The 26,802-nt window shown below is 38.3% G+C and overlaps 1 protein-coding gene across 1 annotated transcript; it reads right to left on the reverse strand.

The window, feature by feature from the left end:
* On the reverse strand, window positions 1-7,793 carry LOC111903221 (F-box protein PP2-A11). Its single transcript, XM_023898996.3, has 3 exons — window positions 7,253-7,793; window positions 7,070-7,188; window positions 1-528 (listed from the first exon to the last, which is right to left on the reverse strand). The coding sequence occupies exons 1-3, from the start codon at window positions 7,583-7,585 to the stop codon at window positions 114-116; spliced, it is 867 nt and encodes a 288-aa protein (XP_023754764.1). The 5' UTR covers window positions 7,586-7,793; the 3' UTR covers window positions 1-113.
* Window positions 7,794-26,802: the final 19,009 nt, after the last annotated feature.

Here is a 26,802-nt window from a genome sequence, read left to right on the forward strand (position 1 = left end):
TCATATATGATTTGAGAACTCCTTTATTTTTTTGATATATTGATGCTATTACAAAAAAAACACAACCTTTTCATCCTAAATTTATGAAACAATGTTGTTACACATCCAACTTGTCATCGTCCACTTGCAAGCTGATTACGACAAATGAATAATGAGTCTAACGCTAAACCACCTTTCTGATGAGTACAATCAATTTGTGTCATTGAAAACTTAATTTTTGTGGGGTTACACAAGTCCTCAATCACAAAATCCCCAACATGATAACGTAACCATTTTCCTTGCTCATTTAGAAATTGTTCTGATGTTACATGCTGACCGTTGGATACTGAAAATTGGAACCTAACAGGCTTGATGTTCCAACCATAGACTTGCGGAGTGATTGATGAGCATTGTCGGTTTTTCCCTTTGCATGGTTTTCCGAGTTGGAGACTGAAGAAAAGGCTATAACTCCCTGGTGGAAACTCAAACTCCACGTCTCCTTCTACTTCTAGCCACCACATTTGTTTGAGATATGCAATGCTGTAGAATCTACACTTTCATTATAAAACATTGTTAATAATTTGTAAAAGAGTTTACATTTTGTTTTTGGATTTATGAATACATGTATTGTATGAAGCAACAGAAAATTGATAAAGAAAGATGAACAATAATTTTAATCAGTAAAATATATTTTATATTAAGGTAGTTTCATATGTCTTGGACGAAATGTAAGGTGTTGAGTGTGGGTATGACTTTGGAATTATTAAATAATATTATATTAGTATTTTATATTATCTTAATTTTTGTATTTATGTTTGATATAATTTTCATATTTTTTAGTGGTATCAACATAATAGTCATTATTCTAATCTAATACGTTTGAATCATTTACGAGTGACACAAAAATATTTTAAATATCTTACATATTTCGAAGGAAAATTTCTTATTTCATTAAAAAATATATTTTATAATTTATATTTCAAAAAAGACAAAATTGTAAATTTGGTTCGTATGTCAAAAATTGAGACTTTGTTCTAAAATGTTTTGAAGTTGCATTAGTGGTCTAAGATGATAATTTTATTGCAAGTTTGGTCCAAAAATTTTTAAACTTTTTATAATGACAGGATTTGTCTTTGGTATTTCTCTTTTTCCATTTTTTAAAATTATTTTATCATTTTTCTAATTAAAAAAAAAGACAAAAAGAAACAACCCACCCCTACCTACCTACTCACTCCTTATCTAACACCTTATACCCTCTTCCACTTAATCAAATATGGAAACACCGTCGTCGGACACCACCTCCGCCATCATGAACAAAATTATCCGATCTTCAAACAAAAACTCTAAAAATTTAATTTTCCATATCTGAAAACTTTCATCCTCCCGGCTCGTTTCTAGCAGACGACGGGCAGTGGTTTTAGACAGTCGCCCCCTTTCTCAAATCTACGTCGCCACCTCAGACCGGAGAAAATGTTTGCACACATTTACAGATCTACTATTCCGCTCTCTTTGGGTTAAGATATAGATAATCATTTTCTAAATTTTCAGGAAAGTTAGGGGGCTTGGATGTAGTTTAGTGACTTTATTTATATATTTTCATTTTGCTTTTGATTTTTATATTTTAAATAATTATTATTTCAAAACATTTTTTTAGGGTTACTTAGTATTTTTCACCTAATAGGTTAACTAGTCAAATAAAATTGATAAACAATCTTGATTTATGGTGTATAATGTCTAAATAAAGAGAAAATAAAAATATTTTTTTTAAACTTTAATATTTACAGATATCTGATTCCATATCCAATATCCGTAACTTTCATATATCCAAAATTTCAGATATCCGGTTTTGAACACCCCAATTTTTTACACATTCCATCTAACTCTCTCATAATATCTCTTCCATCCAGAAAATTACATCTCTCTAATCATTTTCTCTCTAATTTACATTCAACAATGCTCATCTGTCACATTTTATCGCTATCGTTTGTCGATTACAACTCTTCCTTACTTTCTCTCTTACACCCTACCAATTCTTAAAGTTGAAGAATTGCTTCTAATCCCTCGTGTGATTTTTTAGCTTCTCCAACAACTACTTCCTAAATGGTTTCCCCCGTACACAACATCTTTCTCTTTCTCTTTCTCGCTCACTCTCACTCCCTCATTCACCCTCCCTTTCTCTCTTCTCTCTCTCTCTCTCTCTCTCTCTCTCTCTCTCTCTCTCTCTCTCTCTCTCTCTCTCTCTCTCTCTCTCTCTCTCTCTCTATCTCCATGTCTTTAGGTTATGTTCATGCTAAATTCAATATCACTACACATCAAAAGACCAAAGTGGCTATCTTCAGAACATTGTTTTTTCCAAGTCTTTTTTCTACGTATGAAGTAAGTACAACTTCAAGGGTAAAGATTTTAAGCCACTGCAATCTTAAAAATAAAATAAAAAATTCTATTTTACTTATGGGCATTCTTTCTGCTCCAACTCTAACTAAAGGGTGTATTAGATAGTGTTATATTAGTATTCAATATTATCATAGTTTTGTATTTATGTTTGATATAGTTTTCATATTTTAGTAATAAAATTAGGAAAAGAGTATACACTGTATTCTATAAATACCTTTGAGATTAATGAGAACTATAAAACTCCCCCACCCCGCTTCACAGGGGACGCAAACAAAAAATTTCTTAAAAAATTACAGGGACCGCTTTTGAAAAAAAAACCTCACACATATCATTTTCGTAATTCATTTTCTATGTATGGAGCAAAGCTCACTTTTGTAAACTTTTTATTATGAAGGGGCATTATGTAGTTTTTTAAATATATATATCATCATGTACATATAATTATGCACAAGGATCTATTATGTAAATTACGAGGACCGTTCTTGTAATTTATTTTCTACGTAGGGACCAAACATATGAAACCTGCAAACATGCCAAGATACAAAATGTAAAGAGATGAAAAATGTTTGTGTTCAAATTTAAAGGGGTAAAAGTGATATTTTACAAACTAGATGGTGGAAAGTGGCATTTGAAAAAGTAAAGTGTAAAAAGTGCAGACACATAGAAGTTTAGGGATCAAATATACCAAAAAAAATTGTGATTAAAGTCTAAAGAAATTTTATGGCTAAAGTTTAATTAAAACAAAATTTTATGGCTAAAATGTATTACTCTAGAATTATACATTGTGGCCACAATTTAAAATAAGAAGTTAAGAACTTTAGTGGCAAAAGTTTAAAAACCTAAAACTTTACTATTAATGACTTTTGTTTTAATATATGTAACAATGTCACATATAAATATTCTAAATATGTTATGATGAATGGGAAACAATTTGGGACAAAGGCTTTTATAAAACGTCAGATTAAACGTAAAATGGTTAGAATTTTGTAAACATTTAAATGTTTTAGCATTAATCTTATAGATTCAAATCATTTATTATACTAACAATTTATACATCGTCTTACAAATATCTCCGTAACGAGAGCTGAATGGTGTATGTGTGGAATTCCACATAAAAGGTTTAATATTTAAATTCTATCACATCCACGATATTATTAGTAAACAGATTGATATACAACGTTCAAATAAAACAATTTATTAGTATTATTTTTACATCGTCCTGTCCTTACAAAAAGGTTGACGAGCTAGTTAGGTCATAAAATAACTAGTTAATTAGTAAGATGTATTGATGAGACCTTTATATGGCAATGCCACCTAACTTTTCATGCATAATATATATATATATATATATATATATATATATATATATATATATATATATATATATATATATATATATATATATATATATATATATATATATATATATATATATATATATATATGTTTTATGTTTCTAACAATTACTGTGTTCCTGAACGTACCAATCAGGAATTAGCAAAAATTAAATAATAAATAAATATAAAAAAGATATTTTGGTAATCTTAACACATCTAATTATGGTAAAAGAAATAATTCAAGTAATATCCCCTAAAATAAAGATATCAGTTAAACTCTACAAAACCATCGTTTTCATCACCATCACCACAAAAGGTCTTGAAATCGCCGACCACAGTCAGGTTTTTAAAACCTTCGTTCCATACTTCCATCATCGCCAACAACAACCATCGTTGACACCGTTTTCCATTGTCTCCTCTTCGTTGATATCATCACTATCGACGCAAGTCTCTGCATCTATCGAACCTACCCCTTTCTCAGATCAGTTCAAAAGTGATTTGGGGGATATATAGATTGAAGTTTGGTCTTGATGAGTTAATTGGTAATACACAAGATACCTACTACCGCAAAAATCACTCCCATGTTCATTCAACGAATCTCAAGCTAGAGTTTAATGGTGAATATTTGTAATGGGCTATTGAAATTTTGTCAGCAACCAATGGAATCATGAATCTTATTCTTAATTTGGGGTAACAAACTAACATCTGTTTTTTTCTTTACCTAGATGATATTGTTATAAACTCAATTCTATCATTTTTTACATTAATTTAGACATCGAAGCTTTCCAAAATCGTTATTGGTTTGGAATTTTCGTTTACAAATAATAACATTCTGTCGTGGCCTCCATGTGTTCGATGAAATGCCTCAATGAAAAAATATTTAATAATCTTTAATTTTTTTTACTTCGCTTTGTTCCTTATTCTTTTCATAACTATATAACTTAATTCAGATTGAGTTGGATGCCCTTTTCATAACAAGTGGTTGATGCTAGTTGATTTGGATTAAGTTTGAAATTGCATTCGGTTTCTTCAATCCCATTTCACGCTCTTTTATTGTTGGTATGAAATTAGATTATATAGATTTTTCATTTCTTGTTCCTACATGATTCGATATTGTTTGATTGAGTTTTGGAAAAAACGTTTTTGCTTGCAAATTGCAACGAATTTTGCATATGTGTGTTGTTTATTATTTTATTGGAATAAGAAAATAATGGTATGCAATGGATTCTGTTAGAATGTATTCTATCATATTCTACGTATTCTTCCAGAATATATAAGGTGCTAGGAATTGCAAGTAACATGTTTTTAACCATTTTTAGTTTTTGTTTTATTTGTGATAGGAATGACTGGAAGAATGGGTTGAAGAATTACATTATTACGATAATATATCATATTTTCGTAAGAATAATTACAATCAAATCAATTATTTGAAAATTTGAAGAAGATCAAATGTATTTGTTCAATAATTGTATATTTAAGAAAGCAATTTTGTAAGAATTTTATTAATTTTTTATGACATTCTGTTAAAATATGTGTAATTATATTAAAATATATTAGGCTTTTATTCTATAAGAATATTTATTAATTTGTGTTTAAGTTCAGATGTATATGAATAAATATAAGAATTTTGTTATTATTTAATTAGGGTTCCAAAAAATGATTCTTTAATAATATTCTAATAGAATACTATTCTTACATAATCACATAATATCATTCTAACAAAATAATATTCTGATAGAATAAAATCGGTTTATGCTAACAAATTACATTTGAAATTGAATTAATTTAAAAAAAAATCAGATTTTTTTAAATAAAGAACATTAATTATCCCTAGAGGTGGCAAAAAGTGACACGACACGAAACCCGACACGAAATAAACGGGTTTGTGTAAGATTTTTCAACCCGTTTAAATAAAAGGGTTAACACGACATGACACGAAAATTAAATGGGTAAGGTTAGGGCTGAGAATTTCAACTCGAATATGACTCGAAAATGACATGTTTATTTATATGCATGTTTTTTGAATTATTTAAATAATCCAGAAAGATCCAAAATCAAAACCATAAGCAAAATAAAACCTTCGAATTGAATTGCTTTGTAATGTTGAAATGACTTAACCGTCTAGATCAAGACTTCATTTCAGTTTTTCCATTCTCTCCCAAACTACCCAGTCTCTTTCACCACTCTCACATCCTCATGACCTTGTTATCCGCCTCCCTAACTCCCACTTTTTTAATTTTGTCATCTAAACTTGCTATGACTTCATCTATTCTGCCTCCAAATTATTATTTTTTCCTTTCCGCCTACTCAACTCCTACTCTTTCAATATGTTCAATCTTTTAACCTCACATGACACTACATATTTCAATATATAGCCCTAACCCGAAACCCGACACGAACTCGACACAAAAATAAACGGGTTGACACGACACGACACGCTAATTAAATGGGTCGGGTTAAGGTCATGCACTTTCAACCCGTTTAGTGTTTCAACACGACACGAACCCGACACGACCCGACACGATTGCCACCTCTAATTATCCCCCAAATCTTGAATTTTCATTTTTTAAATTTGTCTCAGACGACTAAAATACCATTATAATGAATTTAGATAAAATTTTTGTGTTATCCTTAATTTAATAATATTCATTAATTATTACTTAAAATAACTAAAATGATCGATCCACAATCAACCATACATGCACACAATACTTATCAAAAATATAATAACCTAACCATATATATATATATATATATATATATATATATATATATATATATATATATATATATATATATATATATATATATATATATATATATATATATATATATATATATATATATATATATATATATATATATATATATATATATATATATATATATATATATATATATATATATATATATATATATATATATATATATATATATATATATATATATATGGACAAGGACAACCAAGCCATATTAAATAAAACTAAGAAAATCCATATCACTGTCATTGAAGCAATTAATGTGATATTATGAAATACACCAGTTGCAGTTTGATTATGTATTCTATTTCTACCAGGAGTATTTATTTTATTTAAGTAATTTAATAATATATTCATTGTGGATGTTACGAAGATTAATTTCGAGATTGATACACTCGGAAGTAGCTGTCAGATATTGATATCACAATTTGAATCACTATTAATTTTAGCTCTTACATTTCACATACTTATGACTGATACGTGGATTGTTAAATAACAAACACTTAATTTTTCAAATTATATACTTTTGTCTCGGGGTTTCAATGGTTATTCTCCTTAAAAAAGAAAAAAATGAAACTAAACGAGAAAATTAAATGAAACCTTGATTGGAGCGTGGGAATGTGGCTCCAGTATCTGCGATCATCGATGCCTGTTATCTTCATCCCCTTCCAGGAAACCAACATGCACATTCCTCCGCTTTTTTTCTCTATCCACACTTCCTGCATCACCCTACCTCCATTAATGGCGTTTCGTGTGTATGAGAGAGAGAGAGAGAGTTCCTACCTTTGTACCACTGGAGAAGCGAACGGGAGAACACAAACCCGCATAAATGTCTTTCTTCCCAAAACATGCAAGACTCCCATCGTACAACACCAGTTTCCTGGCGAGAATCCGGTAGTTTTCAGGCAACTTGGATTCCCATATAAAATCAGCAGACGATGCATGATAAAAAGCCCGATTGGTTCTGGCCAGGTTACAGATATCAGGTGGGTCTAAGTATGACAGAACCATAGCCAAACAGTTCTCCGGTAACTCTCCAAGACCCGGCGATCGTTTTCTACTATTCTTCGCCGGATCAGATCCGTCCTCGTCGGCGGTGGAAAAACCAGACCCCATTGCTTTGGAGATTAATGTTACTTCTTGTTATGACTTTATTATGAGAAGAAATTATGGAAATGTGTGTGAAAGGTTAAATTAGGGTATAGGTGTGACCATAGACATTGTTGGCCAATGTGGATCACGCATTCATATTATATTAACATGTATATCTGTTACGATATAAGAAAATCTAATTTGATCATATGTTTATTTGGCTGAATAATCTTAAAAAAATCTTTGGGGCTAGACATTGAAACATAAACTAATACATTTGGATTTAAATTTTTATTTCAAATTTATATAAACTTTTATAAGTTTAATGATTTAATTAATGACAAATTGCATAATAAAATAGTATTAAGTTTACATAAAATTTCCATTTTGACATTGTGTTTTGTATTTTCACAATTAAGTCATTAAGTTTATCGTTTTGTTACAAATTTAACTAATTGACCTGTTTGTTTATGGTGTTTCATGTTTCTCATTTGTTAATTAGCCAAAAAGTTAATATGGCTTCTATATGTAACCTTAATTGGCAAACATTTGAATTAAATTGAATTCTTGCTTAGATCTCTAGTCACTTTTCATTATTTCTTCTTTTTGTCTTCATTTAGGGCATCACAATTTTGTACAATGGTTTTCTAGTGTCGCTCAAATAGTTCATCATTCCAAAGTGATGTAAACAAAACAATGAAGGTTGCCATAATACCATCTAAAGGAAACCTTCTTTGCATTGCTTACACACCACTTTATGATGATGAACCACTTGAGCGTCCTTAGAAAGTCATACTGTACAAAATCATGATGCTCTGAGAGAAGAAAAGAAGAAATGAGGGGAAGTGTGTAGAGATCTACATAACAGCTCAATTTGACCCAAATGTTTGTCACCAGAGATCGGAAGCCACATCATCTTTTTTGTCTAGTCAACAATTGAGAAACATAAAACACTTGAGAAACAAAATTATAAACTAAGTGACCTAATTGATAAAAATAAACACAATGTCAAAATTGAAATGAGAAATTTCATCAAATGACTAAAGGGAAGGGGGTGTTTGAACATTTTGACCATGAAAATTTGAGTTTTGTAGAATGACCAAGGGATCCGCAGAAGGGCTCTATGGAAGCCTTTTACCTTCTGAGGAATGTGAATAGTAACGAGGAATTGAGGTGGTAGGAAAAAGACAAAAAAAAAATCGGGTTGCTGCATACTTTCGCAGAGGGGGCTCTGCGGAAAGATTGTTGAGACTCTGCGAATCTGTTCTTCATCAGCACACCACTGAGTAACTGTTCTACGGCTAACCATGGCAAAAATCGGGATCGCCTCACCATCCTCGTCTTCTGCGCTTCGTCGACATCTCTTCTTCGTCTTCTTCCCTTCGTTCCGCAGCAAAGCCCCAACTCCCCTTCCAAAAATTCGTAACTTCCGCAGCCAACAAAGTGAGAACCGGCTTTTTTTATGTGATTTTACAATTTTACCCCTTCCACCTTATTTCCACAAAACAATTCACTTTCCTCAGAAGGATTAAGCCTTCTGCAAAGCACCCTCTGCGGAAGTGATGGTCATTTACCAAAATCGATTTTTTTTATGGTCAAAATCTTCAAACCCTCCATTCCCTTTGGTTATTTGATGAATTTTCTCTATAATTTTTTTTAAAAATTTATTTAAACATAATGTCTTTTATACAATTTGCTATTTAACTAATGAGAAACTAAATATCCTTTTACTTTTTGTTCCTATATATCCTCCTACCCAATGAAATGGTGACATGTGTAATATTTAATGCTCCTACTTTTTGTTTCTACATATCCTCCTACCCAATGAAATGATGACATGTGTAACATTTAATGTTCATTTAATGAGATTTAATTATATTTTAGGATACTAATATGACACATGTCATCATTTAAATGGGTAGGAGGATTGGTAGGATCAAAAGGTAGGTGGATATTTAATTTCTCTTAATTAATTATAATTTCTTTGTGTCTTAATTTCTTGTAACCAATATAACCTCGCTAATGATATAATTATCAACAATTATCAACATGTTAACAATTATCAACATGTTAACGAACTGATACGAGTAAATATTTGTCCTTTCACATAATTTTCATGTACTTTTCAAATAACAAAATATAAGTATAATTATTGGATGTTACGTGTAGGTCAAATGTGTGATTATTGTTCCCCAACTAATTAAAAAAGTTGAACTTTTTTGGTTTGGATCTATCGATCATCTGATATGATATGAGTGTAGAAACATAATAATTAAATTCTGAGTGTTGATATTCATATTCACTATGAAAAAAAATCTAAGTGAATATTAGCATGTTTAGTGGAAACGTGCTTTTATGGAGTCCACAAACTCACAAATAATTGCAACCGTATAATTAATCCTACATATGTTCTTTGTTTTTATTCAAGGTTTTGATCATATGAATCTCTCTCTATATATGGATATATATCTTTGTTTCTTTCTTATCACATAAATAAACTTATGTAATCAAACTATGTATTAGAGATGACAACGCGGGAGCTCGGATTGGACGCAGTTGGATAACAAGTTAAAAATAATTATTTTTTGTCAGGTTAAAATGAATTTGGTCGGTTGGCCTACAGCATATTTTGGTCTATCATATATTTTTTTTAATAAATAACTTATAGGTATAACCTCTAATTCTTGTGGTTATGTGAAATTGTGAATCCTTAGATCATTTGTTTTTAGTCTCATTGCGTGGGCGGATTCGAGTTCTTTTTCTACTAACACTAACAAGACCTTTGATATTTTTTGTATATTGACCTATGGCAATAGTTTAATTTTTGGAGAGATAAAGTCTTGGAAGGATAGCCATTTTTTAGGGTAAATTACACTATTCGTCCCTCGTGTACATACCAGAAAGCGTGTTTAGTCTCTATTTTCAAAAATTAACTCGGACCATCCTTTATTATTTTAGAATCTGCACGCTTCGTCCTTCATTAATTTAAATTTGCACGTTGTATCCATTTCCAACTATAAAATGACTATATTGCCCTTAATATTTTATTATTACATTAATCATAAATTATTTTATATTAAAAAAAATTAAATACCCTAACCTAGCCTCCCCGTTCCCTTTAGCCTTTTTCCTTCTACATTCCTTCTACCTCCTTCGTTTCCGGGTTACTAAACCCCACCATCACTTCATCGGATTTATCTTTTGCTGAGGAACATCACCTCAACGATTTCATCTCTTCCGGCAAGCATCAAGACACCCCAAATGAAGAACCGTCAATTGCTCTCTCTTTCTTCTCTGGTGTCAATCAAGAACTGTCAGACTCTTTCTTTCTTCTTTGTTCGAATCGGAGGCAGAGGCGGCCAATATCTTCGGCAACCTGGTTACAGAGGGAAGAGGGGTTGAAGACCATTTTAAATTTGTTAAAATCGGCACCAAATGCAGATCTTTCAGATATGATAAAATTTGAACGCTAGTTTCTTTCTTTCTTTTCTGTTTGTTTTATCAATTCCCAGATTTCAAACTCATAAAGATGCAGGGGTTGTTTTCCATTTCTTTCTCCCATCATTGATTTCAATTTCGGAATTTATGGTGTGGATCTCAGCACCAATTTTGATATGTATGCGTTTACTAGAGCTCTAGAACTAGAACTTATGTGAAGCTACTAGACCACCATATTGAATGAAGCTTTAAGTTTGAAATGTAAGATATTACTGGATTGTGGTCTAGAGGTGATTGGTGTTGTCGGAATAGGTATGCGGTAATAGGTAAGAGGCGGTGGTGACAAAATAAGAGAAGGAAACAAAGGGTGAAAAGAAGGAGAGTATATGAGGTGGTGGGACCCATTGAGATGATGGGGTGGAGGTGATGGCGGTAATAAGCGGTGGTGCCGGAGGTGCTAGCGGTAGGTGGTGATGCCGGAAGTGCTGGCGGTTATACGTGGTGGTTTATGGAAAATCTTGAGATGGGGAAATGAAAATGGATGGGTAGGGATATTTTTTTTTATTTTATTTTTAATTTAAAACTGAAAAATAAACAAAATAAAATGAAAAAAATAAATTTTTAAGAGTAAAAAAATCATTTCATGTCAATAGGGACTAAGTGTGTAAGGAAAAACAAACAGAGGGACGGTCCGAGTTAATTTTTGAAAATATGGACTAAACACGCTTTCTGTGTACAGGGGACGAATGATGTAATTTACCCCATTTTTTATGATATCTTGTCTTTGTTTCTTTCTTTTGGAGAGATAAAAAAGCTACATTGTACGTAATTTGATTTTTTGGAAATTTTTTTTAGCTTCTTGTTAGAATTTTAATTAATTATTTAAACTTAAAGTCTTGGAAGGATGGCAATAATTTGAATTTTTGTAATTTTTTGTAGTTTCTTGCTAGAGTTTTAATAGGGTTCTATCATTCGAGAAGAAAAGAAAAAAAAACTAGGTTTGATCTCAAATTAAATATCTTTTTTGAAATAGATCCTTATTGTTATATTTTGTTATATGTTTGGTCACAACCAGTGATTGATACATAAAATAAATGAGTAAATTATAAGAATGGTCCTTTAGTTTTTCCGTTTTTCCCTGAAATAATCCTTACGAAACCTTTTTTCCTGAGATAGTCCCTAAGTAGCAAACCTTGCACACAAAAGGCCCCTACGACTAACTTTGTTAACATATTATGTTAATTTTTGTTAAGTGACAAATATACCCTTTGTTTAATGCACATAGATGGTCATTTTTTTTTCTCTCTCTCTCTCTCTCTTATATCATTAGCTATAATCTTCAAAACCAAATAGACCCAACAAATCATCCCACCTATTCCCTCCCCCCTCCCCCCCCCCCCCTGAAACATTCCCCCATAAGTCTTCAATGGAAAATTTAGGAATAAAACCTAAATCAAACAGAATATCCAATTCCAAAGTCATCTAACCCAAATCATCCCACATGCACCTTGGTTTATGATAATCAGAAGATTTAACAAGCTCTCAGACCCTTATCTGTTTTACAAAAAAAATCCGCAAGTCTCCATTAGAGCTTCCAATGCATTTACAAAGAAGCTAATCCTAACGATATTCATAAGAGAGTAACATGAATTCAGAATCAGCCCTGAAAAGAGATTTTTTTAGAGTTAGAGATTACAAAGGTTAACAAGTGAGAAGATGTCTGCGGGGAGTTCACTGGAGAGGAAGTTGCAATGGAGGCTGAGAGTGGCGAGGTGAATCAAGTTGCTAAGCGTGTTTTCGAGAAGTTGACCTGAGAGTAGAGACCAAGTAATTTTACCTTTTAACCAACAAAATTTTTAAATTGAAGCAGATACTAATGAATCAAAGCTTCTCACCCATAAATTAAAGCTCCGACCACAACAGACACACAACCACCTCGATCATCGCTTTGACAGTTTTCAGGGAAAAAATAACGACTTGTTACAATTTTTTCGATGCTCGGTTGGATCATGAATTGTTCGATCTTTTGTAACGTGTCTAAATTCATGTTGATTGCATCAAGTGACTCGACTAGGTTTGAAAAGGACCGAAGGGCGTAAATAAGATGGTTTTGGAGAAAGATTCACGACGATTGCTTCTTTATCAGATACACGAAATGGTAAAGAAAGAACATCAAGGTTGACTATTTGAAAGTCAATATCAATGTTTATTTCGTTAGCAAAATTAACTAAATTTTCCCTGGTTAGGCTGATTTCGTTAGAAAGATTCACGACGATGATCTCTTGATGATGATGGTTACCCGGTTCATCAATGACATACACTTTCTTGATTGATGAAGGTTTCTATTGAAGGAATTGAAGAGGGTTTGGTCTTGGGAAGTTGGATGGTGTGCTTCCTAGGTAGACCTTTTGGGTTGTGATGGGATTTTTGAAGCGGATGGAGAGAGAGAGTGTGTGTGTGTGTATGTGTGTGTGAGAGAGAGAGATAGAAGGACCATCTATATGCACTAAACAAAGGGTATTTTTGTCATTTAACAAAACTTAACAGAATCTGTTAACAAAGTTAGTTATAGGGGCCTTTTGTGTGCAAGGTTTGCTTCTTAGGGACCATTTCAGGGAAAAAAGTTTTGTAAGGACCATTTCAGGGAAAAACAAAAAGCTAAAGGACCATTTGTGTAATTTACTCAAAATAAATTATCGGAATCACTAACGCCACAATAACATTTCAATGCTTTAGAAAACTAAGGGGCTGTTTGGTAGCCTCTTAATGTAACACCCCAACTCCCAAGAATAAAAATTTAAAACTTATATTCACCTTCTTAGACCTAATCGACGAGTTGGATGCTCCAACTCGTCATGTAGAAGCAGATCAGGCCGCGTGATTTATGAGGTCTACTCAACGAGTTGGAGGATCCCAACTCGACGAGTAGGAGCTGAATAGGAAAACCTTAATTTTTAGGGTTTCTACCCTATTTAAAGGACTTAACCCACATCTTTTGGCCTCCCTTATCACCTCATTACCCAGAGAAGGAAACCCTAGCCGTTCTTTACTACTCCTTTGTGCTTGTGAGGCTACGAGAGTGTTTTTGGTGCATTTGTTGAAGAAGTTTCAAGGTTGAAAAGCTTGTAACGAGAAGAAGCTTGTAGATCCAACATCTATATCGTTTTGGCTACCATTTGAAGGTAACAAGTTGTTACCTTGATCATTCTAGCATTAGATCTCCTTATTCTTGGGTTTAAGGCCATTTTTAGCATATTTGTGGATCATTTCGGTATTGGGCATGATTTGAAGTTGTAACTTTAGATCTGAACTCCTCTAAGTCCTTATAGTCATAAAGTTATTGAATTTATCAAGCTTTGGCCCTTCTATTTGGCTTAAACCTCTCCCTTAGCTTGGTTTTGGCATTTAGGACCTTGCATGCACGTAAAGTTTGCAACTTTACGTGGAAACCATGCCCTAGGAGGCTATATCTGCAATTTGGAGCCTTGGTCTTGCTTAAAAGCGTCTGAATGAGAAATGGACTGAAGGGACTCAACGAGTTGCATGGTCAACTCGACGAGTCGGATGAGGATTGCCTGTATTGGTTCTGCATGGACTCAGCGAGTCAATGAGATGACTCGACGAGTTACTTAGGGTTTTTCCCGACATTTGGACACCGCATGGACTCGACGAGTTGTCTGGAAACTCGGCGAATCAACTAGGGTTTTCACGAGTTCTTAAGTTTTGGAAGGACTCAACAAGTCAGTGGGCTACACTCGACGAGTTGGGTCAACATGGACCGTTGACCTTGACTGTTGACTTTGAATTCGACCAAGGGTTAACCAGTTTGACTTCTGGGGTATTTTAGTAATGTGGGAATTTATGAAAATGGATCATTGGTGGATATAGGTGATTGAGTTTGGAGCTGTATTTGGAGAGTTTGACATTATCATCCCGAACTACTTGAGAGGTATGTTGCCCTCACTATACTAACAGGGTCGAAGGCACCAATGCCGACCCTTTTTGGATTTGTATTCGGGTTTCTTGCATGATATGCTTATTGATTTACATCCTGGTAGTTAGGATGGCGATACGTTTAGTGACCTGGTAGGTCGGTATCCTGGTATATAGGATAATGTTATGTTAGTGATCGGTTAGGTCGGTATCTTGGTATATAGGATGATGTTATGATTAGTGATCTATTAGATCGGTTTGAGTGTTATACATGCTAGCGTATGATATTTATGTGCACATGATTGTTTGATTTGGAGGTTAGGTTGAGGCGGACCTGCTTTGTGCTGAAGGCCAACATACCCAGGGCGGACTGGATAGACTGCAGGCCTGTGAGGGCATACTAGTCAGGCCGAAGGCCCGACGAGCGATCCGGATAGGCTAAAGGCCCTGAGAGGTGGTCCAGACGTGTCAATGGCTCAGAGAGCGGTCCAGATAGACTGATGGGCCTGCGAGGCGTTCCAGTCAGGCCGATGGCTCATTATGCATGTTGTTTGTGTAAAATCCCAAAATTCAAGACCAAAAATTTCATTTTTAATATAGCGATTCATAAAACAAGTTATAAGAAAACATCATCAAGTAATTTATTTCATAAAACCATAGATCAAGTGTCTCGAAACCATATCATAATAATGTTAGAGTACAAATCCCAAGAATCTCATATGCGAAAATCATGTGTGTGATATGCTGCTACCGTGTCGACTCCTTTCCCTTCGAAGAAGAAGGACCTGAAACAAAAACTGAAAACCGTAAGTACAAAGCTTAGTGAGTTCCCCCATCATACCACATACCATATAACATACATACTGTCTATCATATCTGGGTACTGAACTGACCTTTCAGTCTCTTTCAACCGGTAACTGCCTAGCATATCAGGGTGTTGGCCTACCCCTTCGGTCCTATTGACCGGTACCTAGCCTAGCATATCAGGGTGCTGGCATACCCCTTCGGCCCTTTCAACCGGTACTTTGCCTAGCATATCAGGGTGCTGGCCTACCCCTTCATCCCTTTTGACTGGTACCGGGGACTATTTCACCCTTACTCTACCACATAGCATCCTAGTGCATAAACAAAATATCATACACTTCCTAGCTTATCTGAGTGTCGGCATACCCCTTCGGTCCTATCGACCGGTACTAGAGTCTCTCCTACCCCTCCTATCACATAACAACATAGCATACTAGCACATAATCATAATGTATAGCAACATACCAGACAATTATTACAAAGACAATCATCTCTACTATAACTCTTACTAGTGGGTCGGCCTTAGTGCCTTAGACCCACTTCTACTGGAAGGTAACTCGCCTCAATGTCGTGTAGTAACTGAACTGTCCTCGGTATTGGGATCAAATCTCCTCAACTTCTACACACAACATCTCTTTTAATTACTCTTTCAAACTTATAACCCCTTTAAGGGTCAACTATGGTCAATGGTCAAGTCAAAGGTCAACATCCTGGTCAAAGTCAACCTTCTGGTCCAAGTCAACATTCTGGTTGACTCGACTCGCCGAGTTGGTTCCTTAACTCATCGAGTCCCATAATTCAGAGAATCTCGAACTCACGATCTAACTTGTTGAGTTACCCTCTAACTCGTCGAGTTTCTCCTTATGACAGAATTGAGACTTTCTGTTTGAACTCGTCGAGTCCTTCCTTGGATTCTTCGATCCCTCCTTCATTCAAGTCGGGACATTTTATCATCAACTCCCCGAGTTTTATCCTTGGACTCGTCGAGTTCTTTGATCTTCCAGTCCTTAAACACGTCCAACCTACTGAGTCATCTTCTAGACTCAACAAGTTTGCTCAGAAATAGTAAAGGTTGGGGAACCACGACCCAACTCGCCGACTCCTAAGAACGAATCATCAAGTTCCCCAAAGTCTAAATCCATACTGTCGATTTTAGTTGGGCTTAATGCATCCAAAACGTAGATCTGGCCTCCTATGGTTGATATAACACGTAAAGTTACAAACTTTATGTTCATGCATGGGTTATCTAGCTCAAAAGGTCCTAAAATGAGGTTCACAAGTTGCATGAGACTCTCATGGCCATAAAGTTGGCACCTTTATGCCATGGAGCCCCTCAAAGGTTCCAGATCTGAAGTCAATACCCCAAGACATGCTTGCATTCATGAATGGTTCCAAAAATGGCTCCTTAAAGCCCTAAACTACTCCAAGAAGAGATCTAATAGATGAATGGACAAGGTATAAACTTTATACCTCAGATGATCTGGAAATGGAGCACAAACTCTGGATCTACTTGCTTCCTCTTGATCTCCCAAGCTTCCTCTTCCTTCTCAAGCTTGAAAACCACCAAAAACATACAACAATGGCTCAAGAAAACTCAAAATAGGCTAGGGTTTCGAGTTAGGGTTTTCTGGACTAAGGGAGGCGATGAGGGAGGCCACAATGGGGGGGGGGGGGTTAAGGCCTTTAAATAGGGTGCAAAACCTGAAAATTAGGGTTTCACTCTGGCATACCTACTTATCGAGTCGAGGCTCCTCGACTCGTCGAGTAGGCTTCAAGTCCCGCGTCCAACATATCCAATTCCTACTCAATGAGTTTGGGGCCTCCAACTCGTCGATTCCCTTAACAAATATGAATAATTCTTATTTAAATACGTACCAGGAACCGGGCGTTACAGTTTGTTTATATGATATTGATATGGTTTGTATGGCATTGGTATTTTGAGGGAACTCACTAAGTTGCAGGCTTAAAGTTGTTGATTATGTTTTAGGTACTTCTGATGATCGTGGAAAGGCGAAGACGTGATTGTGCACCTCCTTATGTTTTTATGATTTGATTCTGGGATACTTTGACATTAAACCATTTTGAAAACAAATTTGTAATAATTATCGGTTTTTGAATGATTTAAAAAGTTTTAAATTGGCTTGATTTTTTACGGGTGTTACAAGTTGGTATCAGAGCCTTGGTTTGAGTGAATTGGAGGAAACACTCACGTGTCTCCAGTCTCAAACTAAGGACAAGATTTTAAAATGATTTTTCAAATGGTTTTCAAAATACTAAAGGAGAATGCAAGTGTACGATCAGCCAAAGCCAGTAAGTAGACCTCAAAATACCTTACGAATTATTTGATTTTGTGATATGTGTAACACCCTAAATCTGGTATGACTTGAAACCCTCAAGAAATTACATTTTAGCATAATTGGTCCTTTGAGTATGCTGGGCGTACTTAAGTGTACGTTTAGCGTACTATGCATGGTTGATCGCGGAGGAGTTGGACGTACGTTGGGCGTACCAACAGTATGTTGGGCGTATGTGCCAGGGGTCCAAAACCCTAATTTTCGGACATGAGGCCTATTTAAGCGACCTTAAGTCCCTTGGACTTAACCCTAGAGAGCCTCCACAGCCTTAGAACGTCCTTACAGAGGTGAGTCTCCTCACCATACCAATGGGTCGAAGGCACCAAGATCGGCCCATTAATTGTTACGTATATGCTATTTGGATTATTTGATATGCAATGTGATAGTTGTTTCTGTGTATCGTGTATGGAAGACCTCGGGGGTTCCCGAGGCACGTTGGTATAAGACCGTGGAGGGTTTCTATGGCATCCTAGGTCAAAGACCTCGGGGGGTTCCCGAGGAACTTAGGTGTAGGACCTTTAAGGGTTTCCTTGGCATCCTAAGGCATTGGGCTAAGACCATGTGGGGGTTCCCATGGCACCTGGAGTAAGATCTTGGAGGGTTTACAGGGCTTCCTTATGTGTTTTTATGAATGGATTATGTGTTCTGTGTAGCTAATTAGCTAGTATGATATGTTGTACGTGTTTGTGTGTGGGTGTGCTCTGGGATCTCACTAAGCTTTAAAGCTTACTGTTTGTGGATTTGTTTCAGGTACATCTGAGCCCAAGGGCAAGGGCAAGGTGTGATGGTGCGGCCTGTAGTCTATCTCTCTTTCACTAATACGTTTTGGGACACTTTGATGATTTAAACAAAGTTGTAATGAATGTGGATTTGAAAACAATTATGTTGGAATTTCATGGTTTATGCAAGTGTGTTTATTAATTAAAAATGAAAATTTTCTTTGTAAAATTTGGGTCGTTACAAGTTGGTATTAGAGCCTTGGTTTGAGGGATTCGGGAACACTCTCGAGTGTGTCAGGACTCAAACTAAGGAAATGGTAAAATTGTTTTCAAAAGTAACATAAAAGGGTTTTCAAAAGGAAATGAAAAGATAAGAGTGCAACGTGCGTGATCAGCCGAGCCAAGTAAGTAGTTCCCCAATATGTTAGCCATGTTATACTGATATTTGAGCCTTGTTGATTATATGGAACTTGCTATGTGTATGCTTTTAAAATTGTATACGGTTAGGAGCTTATAGCCTCAAAATGATTGATTTGGCCTTACTTCATGTTCCTTGTTTGGTTGTGGTCCTAGGGTAGAATCTTTTATTTGAAAGTCTATTTGATCCTTTTTTGTGTACAATTTGCATGCATAAAGGCAACCTGTTATGGTGGGTATGATTGATATGAGTAGATTAAATCCAAGGACAGCCTGAGATTGATGTACGCGATAATTGTGGGATATGGTTTGGTTGTGGGATGAGTTAGAGTCATCAGGTAGAGTAGTGGGGAAAGGTACAGGTAGGTGTGGAAGGTAGTATTGGGCCCGTAGTACTGGAAGCACAAGACCTGTACCCGAAGCACTGTTAGATTTGACGACTTCAAGGAGGATCGATGTGGGAAGATCTCTTATATGGAAATCATGATCATTGTGATTTATGATATTTCAGTCCAGCATGGTGATGACATGATTTGGAGCAGGAGGATCAGGATCAGGGTCTAGATCCGGGGAGGGATCAGGAGACACTACTTATATCATTGATGAGAGGCTGCACGAGCTCAGTGCAGCCGAAGTTAACAAGGGCACCCTCGACGCGACCCCAGTCATTTTCGAGACGGTCAAGGAGGGCATTACGGAGATCATGGAGGAGAGACTCAGATCATTCAGGGCTGAGATGACGGCAGGTCAGATTGGGGCCCGAACTCCCTCGTTTCGGGAGTTCAAGGCGTGTGGGGCGCCGTAGCTTTTCGGGATTAAGGACCCCATTATCAGCCGCCGCTGGGTGGGTTTGCTTCTTGTATGCTGAGGGATAGGGCATGAGATTGGTGGAGTGAGGTTACTAGCCAGGTAGGGCCAGCCGAGGTGGCTGAGATGACATGGAACGAGTTTGTTCGACGATTTGATTCGGAGTTTACACCACCTATTGAAGTGCAACGACTAATGAGGGAGTTTCATGACTTGAAGCAGACCACCGAGACTGTGGCGGAGATCACCGCCAAGTTTCGGGAACAAGCCTTGTTGATTCCGCAGTATGCTACCAATGAGGAGATTAGGCGGACCCGATATCATTCCATGCTGAGGGATGATATTCAAGAGTTTGTGAGCTTTACGGGGTGTAAAACCCTGAATGAGATGGTGGAGAACGCCTGTGAGCTGGAGATGGAGTTGGACTTCAGCACGAAGCGGAAGCCTGAGCAGGCCCAGATAACAGTAGGTCAGGCTAAAAAGCCAAAGACCTCGAATTTATCTAGTCGGGGCCAGCAGGGCTAGGGTCGGTGTGCCAAGTGTAGGAGGTCACATTGAGGATCATGTAGGGGATAGGACACGGTGTGTTATACCTATGGTCAGCCGGGCCACGTGAGCAGGGACTGCCCCAAAAACGGCTTGATATGTTTTCACTGCAACCAGACCGGCCATAAGCGGGCCAATTGTTCGAAGTTGCAGGGAGGGGGAGGAGTAGTGGCGGTGCCCACGCCCGCCACACTGAGGATTACTGATGGCCGCCCTGCCAAGGCAGATGTTCAGGCGATGAAGAGCCATGCAATTCAGTTGACCACCGAGGAGGCTCGGGAAGCACCAGACGTTGTGGCTAGTACGTATTTATTATTCTCTGCTCATTATGATTTGTATGACTTATGTATATATTATGCTTGTATAGGGACCTTTTTGGTCAATGGTATGTCGGCGCATGTTTTGTTTGATTCGGGTGCTACCCGATCGTTCGTATCTCTTGCGCTTAGCAAGAAGTTTCGGGACACGCCCGAAGCTCTGGATTCCCCACTCGAGGTAGAGATTGCGGATGACCACATTGTTAATGCTGCGACGGTGTATCGGGACTGTGTCCTGAATGTGCTTGGAGAGAGGTTTCGTGTCGACCTAGTTCTGATACCATTGCGAGGGCTGAAGGTAATTGTCGGGATGGATTGGCTGGGGGCCAACGGGGCCATGATTGATTGCGAGCACTAGTTGGTCTGGGTTCGAACCCTAAGTGGGGGAGACCTGGTTATTCATGGGGAGAGGCCCTCGCATGGACCGACCCTCTACTCGGCAGCGAGGGCTAGGAGGTTTTTATAGCATGGTTGCATGGGATTTCTGGCTTATGTCTCGGATACGAGAGTAGAGACCGTGACGGATGTGGGTAGTGTGCCGGTGGTATAGGATTTTCGGGACGTTTTCCCCGAAGAGTTACCAGGGGCGCCTCCGGAGAGGCGGGTGGAGTTTCGTATCGACTTGGTGTCGGGTGCCGCTCCGATAGCAAAGGGACCGTACTGATTGGCACCACCAGAGATGCAAGAGTTATCTACGCAGCTTCAGGAGCTGCTAGATCGAGGGTTCATTCGTCCGAGCAGTTCCCCGTGGGGAGCACTGATTCTCTTCGTGAAAAAGAAGGACGGATCCCATAGGATGTGCATCGATTATAGGGAACTGAACAAACTAACGGTGAAGAACCGTTATCCGTTGTCGAGGATCAGTGATTTGTTTGATCAGCTTCAGGGTGCGTCTTGGTTTTCCAAGATTGATCTTCGGTCGGGATATCATCAGATGAGGATTCGGGATGAGCATATACCGAAGACGGCTTTCAAGACTCGATATGGGCATTATGAGGTTGTGGTGATGCCGTTTGGGCTCACCAATGCCCCAACAACATTTATGGATCTTATGAACAGGGTATGCACACCGATGTTGGATCGGTCGGTGATCGTTTTTATTTATGATATCCTGGTCTATTCTAAGACCAGGGAGCAGCATGAGCAACATTTGAGGGAGGTATTAGAGACCCTGAGGGCAGAGAAACTCTATGCAAAGTTCTCCAAGTGTGATTTCTGGCTGCGAGAAGTACATTTTTTGGGGCATGTCATCAATCAGGAGGATATTTCGGTTGATCCAGCCAAGGTTGAGGCTGTGATGCGGTGGGAAGTACTAAGGAATGCATCAGAGATTCGTAGCTTCTTGGGCTTAGCAGGCTACTATCAGAGATTTATCCAGGATGTCTCCAAGATTGTTGTGTCATTGACCCGCTTGACCAAGAAAAATGTGACCTTTCGGTGGGGTGCGGATCAGCAGATGGCTTTTGAGACCCTGAGACGGAGGTTATGCGAGGCTCCGATCCTAGTACTACCTGAGGGATTAGATGATTTGGTGGTGTACTGCGATGCGTCGATCTCCGGGTTAGGTGTGATACTGATGCAAATGGGGCATGTGATAGCTTACGCCTCGAGGCAGTTGAAGCCTCATGAGGAGAATTACTTCACTCATGACCTGGAATTGGGGGCAGTAGTGTTTTCCCTCAAGATTTGGAGGCACTATTTATATGGAGTTCGGTTCACTATCTATACCGATCACAAGAGTCTGGAGTATTTGATGGATCAGCAGAACCTCAACATGCGACAGAGGAGGTGGCTGGATGTGCTGAAGGATTATGATTACGAGATACTATATCACCCAGGGAAGGCCAACGTGGTGGCTGATGCATTGAGCCACAATACGGAAGGGTCCCCGATTAGGGACATTCGTATGAGGATGACCGTGATTTCGCCTTTGTTGGATATGATCAGGGAGGCTTAGGTCGAGGGGGCTAAGAAAGAGAATTGGAAGATAGAGAAAATACGGGGACAATATCCTTTGTTTGTTAAGGATAGCCGCGGCCTTTTAACACAGTGTGGTCGGGTATGGGTACCAGTGACAGGGGGAGTGAAGCAGAGGCTATTAGAGGAGGTGCAAAAGTCCAAGTTCTCTATACAGCCATGAGCTACAAAAATGTATAGGGACTTGAGGTTGAGTTATTGGTGGCCCTGCATTAAGCGGGAGATCACCTGGTTCGTGGAGCGGTGCTTGACCTGTAGGAAGGTCAAGGCCGAACATTAGTGGCCTCATGGCAAGGTTCAACCACTACCCATCCCCATATGGAAGTGGGAAGAAATCACCATGGACTTCATCACGAAGTTTCCTAGGACGGCAAGGGGAGTGGATGCTATATGGGTGATCGTAGACAGACTAACGAAGAGTGCCCACTTTAGTCTGATTTTCAAGAGTATATCCACGGTGAAGTTGGCATATATTTATGTTCGTAAGGTGGTGGACAGACACGGGGTGCTCGTGTCTGTAGTCTCCGATAGGGATGTCCAGTTTACTTCCAAATTTTGGAAGAAGTTCCACGAGGAACTGGGCACTCAGCTACATTTCAGTACAACGTACCACCCTTAAACTGACGGTCGGAATGAGAGGACGATCCAGATGCTGGAGGACATGCTTCTATCATGCGTACTAGATTTTGGAGGGAGTTGGGATACGTACCTCCCACTGGCATAGTTCTCGTACAACAATAGTTATCATGCTAGTATTGACCGAGCCCCATTCGAGATGTTATGTGGTCAGAGGTGCAGGACCCCAGTGTGTTGGGACGAGGTTGGGCATCGGGTCATGGGGAGCACTGAGGTAATGCTCAAGACCACCAGATTGATTCAGTAGGTGCGTGACCGGTTGTGAGTCGCGCAGAGCCATTAGAAATGTTATGTTGACCGGCGTTCGGATCTCGAGTTTCAGGTGGGGGATTTTTCTAAAGGTGTCGCCATGGAAAGGGATTATCAGGTTTTGAAAGAGGGGCAAGTTGGGGCCTTGGTTCATAGGCTAGTTCAGGATCACGTCCCGGGTGGACAAGGTGGCATATCGCTTAGAGCTCCCTGAGGAGCTTAGTCAGATTCACAATACCTTCCATGTGTCTCAGCTTCGGAAATGTATTGCTAACGAGTACGCAGTTGTTTCCTTGGATGACATTCAAGTGGATGGGAGCCTGAATTATGTCAAGAAGCCGGTCGCCATCTTAGATAGGAAGACGAAGGATCTTCGAAACAAACAAGTGAAGTTGGTAAAGGTACAATGGCTGCACCGGAAGGGCTCTGAATGGACTTGGGAGCCGCAGGAGGAGATGCGGGAGCATTACCCTGAACTGTTTACAGCTATGGACTTCAAGGACGAAGTCAAGTTCAAGTGGGGGAGAGTTGTAACACCCTAAATCTGGTATGACTTGAAACCCTCAAGAAATTACATTTTAGCATAATTGGTCCTTTGAGTACGTTGGGCGTACTTAAGTGTACACTTACCGTACTATGCATGGTTAGTCGCGGAGGAGCTGGACGTATATTGGGTGTACTAGCAGTACGCTGGGCGTACGTGCTAGAGATCCAAAACCCTAATTTTAGGACATAAGGCCTATTTAAGCGACCTTAAGTCCCTTTGACATAACCCTAGAGAGCCTCCACAACCTTAGAACGTCCTTACACTCTAGAGAAACTTGTGAGACCATTTTGAGCTTTAAAAAGTGCATTTGTGGCCCTTCTAGTGTTCCTTCCAAGAAGAAGAGGTGGTTAACCAAGCTTGGAACGATTTGGTGCTTTAAGATCCTACATCATAGTCATCTTCCAAAGCTTCTGGAGGTAAAAAGCTTGGATCTTTCATCTTAAATCTCTAGATTTAGTTAGGGTTTTCTACCTTGTCCCTTTTTGTTGATTTTGGACCTCCATTTGTGAGTTAAGCAACTCCAGAAGGTGGGAATGACAGATCTGAGGTCCCTTGGTCCTTTAGTATCGTAAAAATGGAGTCTTGATGGGAGTTTTGGCCTAGTGCATGGGTTAAAGACCTCGAAAAGGTCTTAATGGAGGTGTTGGATGTATATGAGGCATGCAAAGGCACAAAGTTGCCAACTTTATGCCTTAGGACATCTTAACAGACTTAGATCTGGATTTTCGACGTAAAGGAAACGAGTATTAAGCACTTAATGGAGAAAGTACTTAAATTGGTTGTATGTTGGGCGTAACCCAGTGTACGCCGCGCGTAGTCCCAATCCCAGTATGCTATGCATACCAAGATGGTACGCCGAGCGTACGCATCATAGTTGGGCCGAATCTGTTTTGGGCCTTTGAGCCTTTGGGCCTCAATTTGGTTATTGGATTGGTTGCATTCTGTGAATTGTGGGCTATTTCATCTTTTATGGGCCATAGATATATTGGTTGGGCCTTATTGGGCCAAGATGCCCATTAATAACTTTTGGACTTGGATTTTGGGCCCATTAGCAAGGGAAGGATAGTTGGGCCTCATGGATGGGTTTGGAGTTTGGGTTTTCCGTTGACTAATCTAAGGTCCTATCAATGATTAATATTATTTTTCAGCTTGGGAGGTTTCGGACTTTTAGGAGAGCAGCTTTTGTATTCACCAGACAGAGATGAGTCTCCTCACTGTATCAATGGGTCGAAGGCACCAAGTCCGGCCCATTAATTGTTACATATATGCTATTTGGATTATTTGATATGCAATGTGCTAGTTGTTTCTGTGTATCGTGTATGGAAGACCTCGGGGGGTTCCTGAGGCACGTAGGTATAAGACCGTGGAGGGTTTCTACGGCATCCTACGTCAAAGACCTCAGGGGGTTCCCGAGGCACTTAGGTGTAACACCTTGGAGGGTTTCCTTGGCATCCTAGGTCAAAGACCCCGGGGGGTTCCCGAGGCATTGGGCTAAGACCATGTGCGGGTTCCCATGGCACCCGGAGTAAGACCCTGGAGGGTTTCCAGGGCTTCCTTATGTGTTATTATGAATGGCTTTTGTGTTCTGTGTAGCTGATTAGCTAGTATGATATGTTGTACGTGTTTGTGTGTGGGTGTGCTATGGGGAACTCAATAAGCTTTCAAGCTTACCGTTTGTGGATGTGTTTCAGGTACATCTAAGCCCAAGGGCAAGGGCAAGGTGTGATGGCGCGGCGTGCACTCTATCTCTCTTTCACTAATACGTTTTGGGACACTCTGATGATTTAAACAAAGTTGTAATGAATATGGATTTGAAAACAATTATGTTGGAATTTCATGGTTTATGCAAGTGTGTTTATTAATTAAAAATGAAATTTTCTTTGTAAAATTTGGGTCGTTACAATATGTTAGAACAACATGCTAGCAATAGGCTAGGGATCTTCAGGAATTGCATGATAGAATTGCTCGATTATATAATGCCTGATAGCCTAGGGTTTTTCCTTACATGAAATTGACATCATTATTGTAGTTGCTTAGTGTATGCATCATGGCTGTACATAATTAAGATCTTATAGCCTGAGAATGTTTGGTTTGGCCTTATTTCCTGTTCTTGTTTAATGAAGGGCTTAGGGTAGGATTAGGTATTCGAAAGTTTATAGGGTCCAGCATTATGTATGGCTAGCGTACACGAGTGCTGCAAGGTTGGTGGAAGTTTCATGGGCAGGTTATGTGGGGTCAGTAGGCCAATTATGAGATATTTAGCATTCCTCTAGGAGTGAGGATTGAGCACTCGCGATGTTTATGTATATTGTTAGGGCATTATGATGATACTTGAGACAAATATGGGTAGGTGTGGAATGTAGTATGGGCCCGTACTACTGAAAGCACAGGACCCATACCCGTAGCAAGGAAGTCACAACCCCTAGGGCTTTGTTGGGAGATGGTTCCCGGATTATTATATGGAATATCTGATATCTTCTTGGTATATTTTCAACAT

Source organism: Lactuca sativa, chromosome 2, assembly GCF_002870075.4.
Source record: "Lactuca sativa cultivar Salinas chromosome 2, Lsat_Salinas_v11, whole genome shotgun sequence".
NCBI lineage: Eukaryota > Viridiplantae > Streptophyta > Magnoliopsida > Asterales > Asteraceae > Lactuca > Lactuca sativa.

Bases quoted from the DNA above. Each gene is read 5' to 3' on its own strand.
- LOC111903221 (XM_023898996.3), bottom strand. From the start codon at position 7,585: ATGGGGTCTGGTTTTTCCACCGCCGACGAGGACGGATCTGATCCGGCG. The intron at 7,189-7,252 runs GTAGGAACTCTC...AGGGTGATGCAG, and splicing joins GCTTCTCCAGTGGTACAAAG to GAAGTGTGGATAGAGAAAAA. The intron at 529-7,069 runs GTTTCATTTAAT...ATGAAAGTGTAG, and splicing joins ATTCCCACGCTCCAATCAAG to ATTCTACAGCATTGCATATC.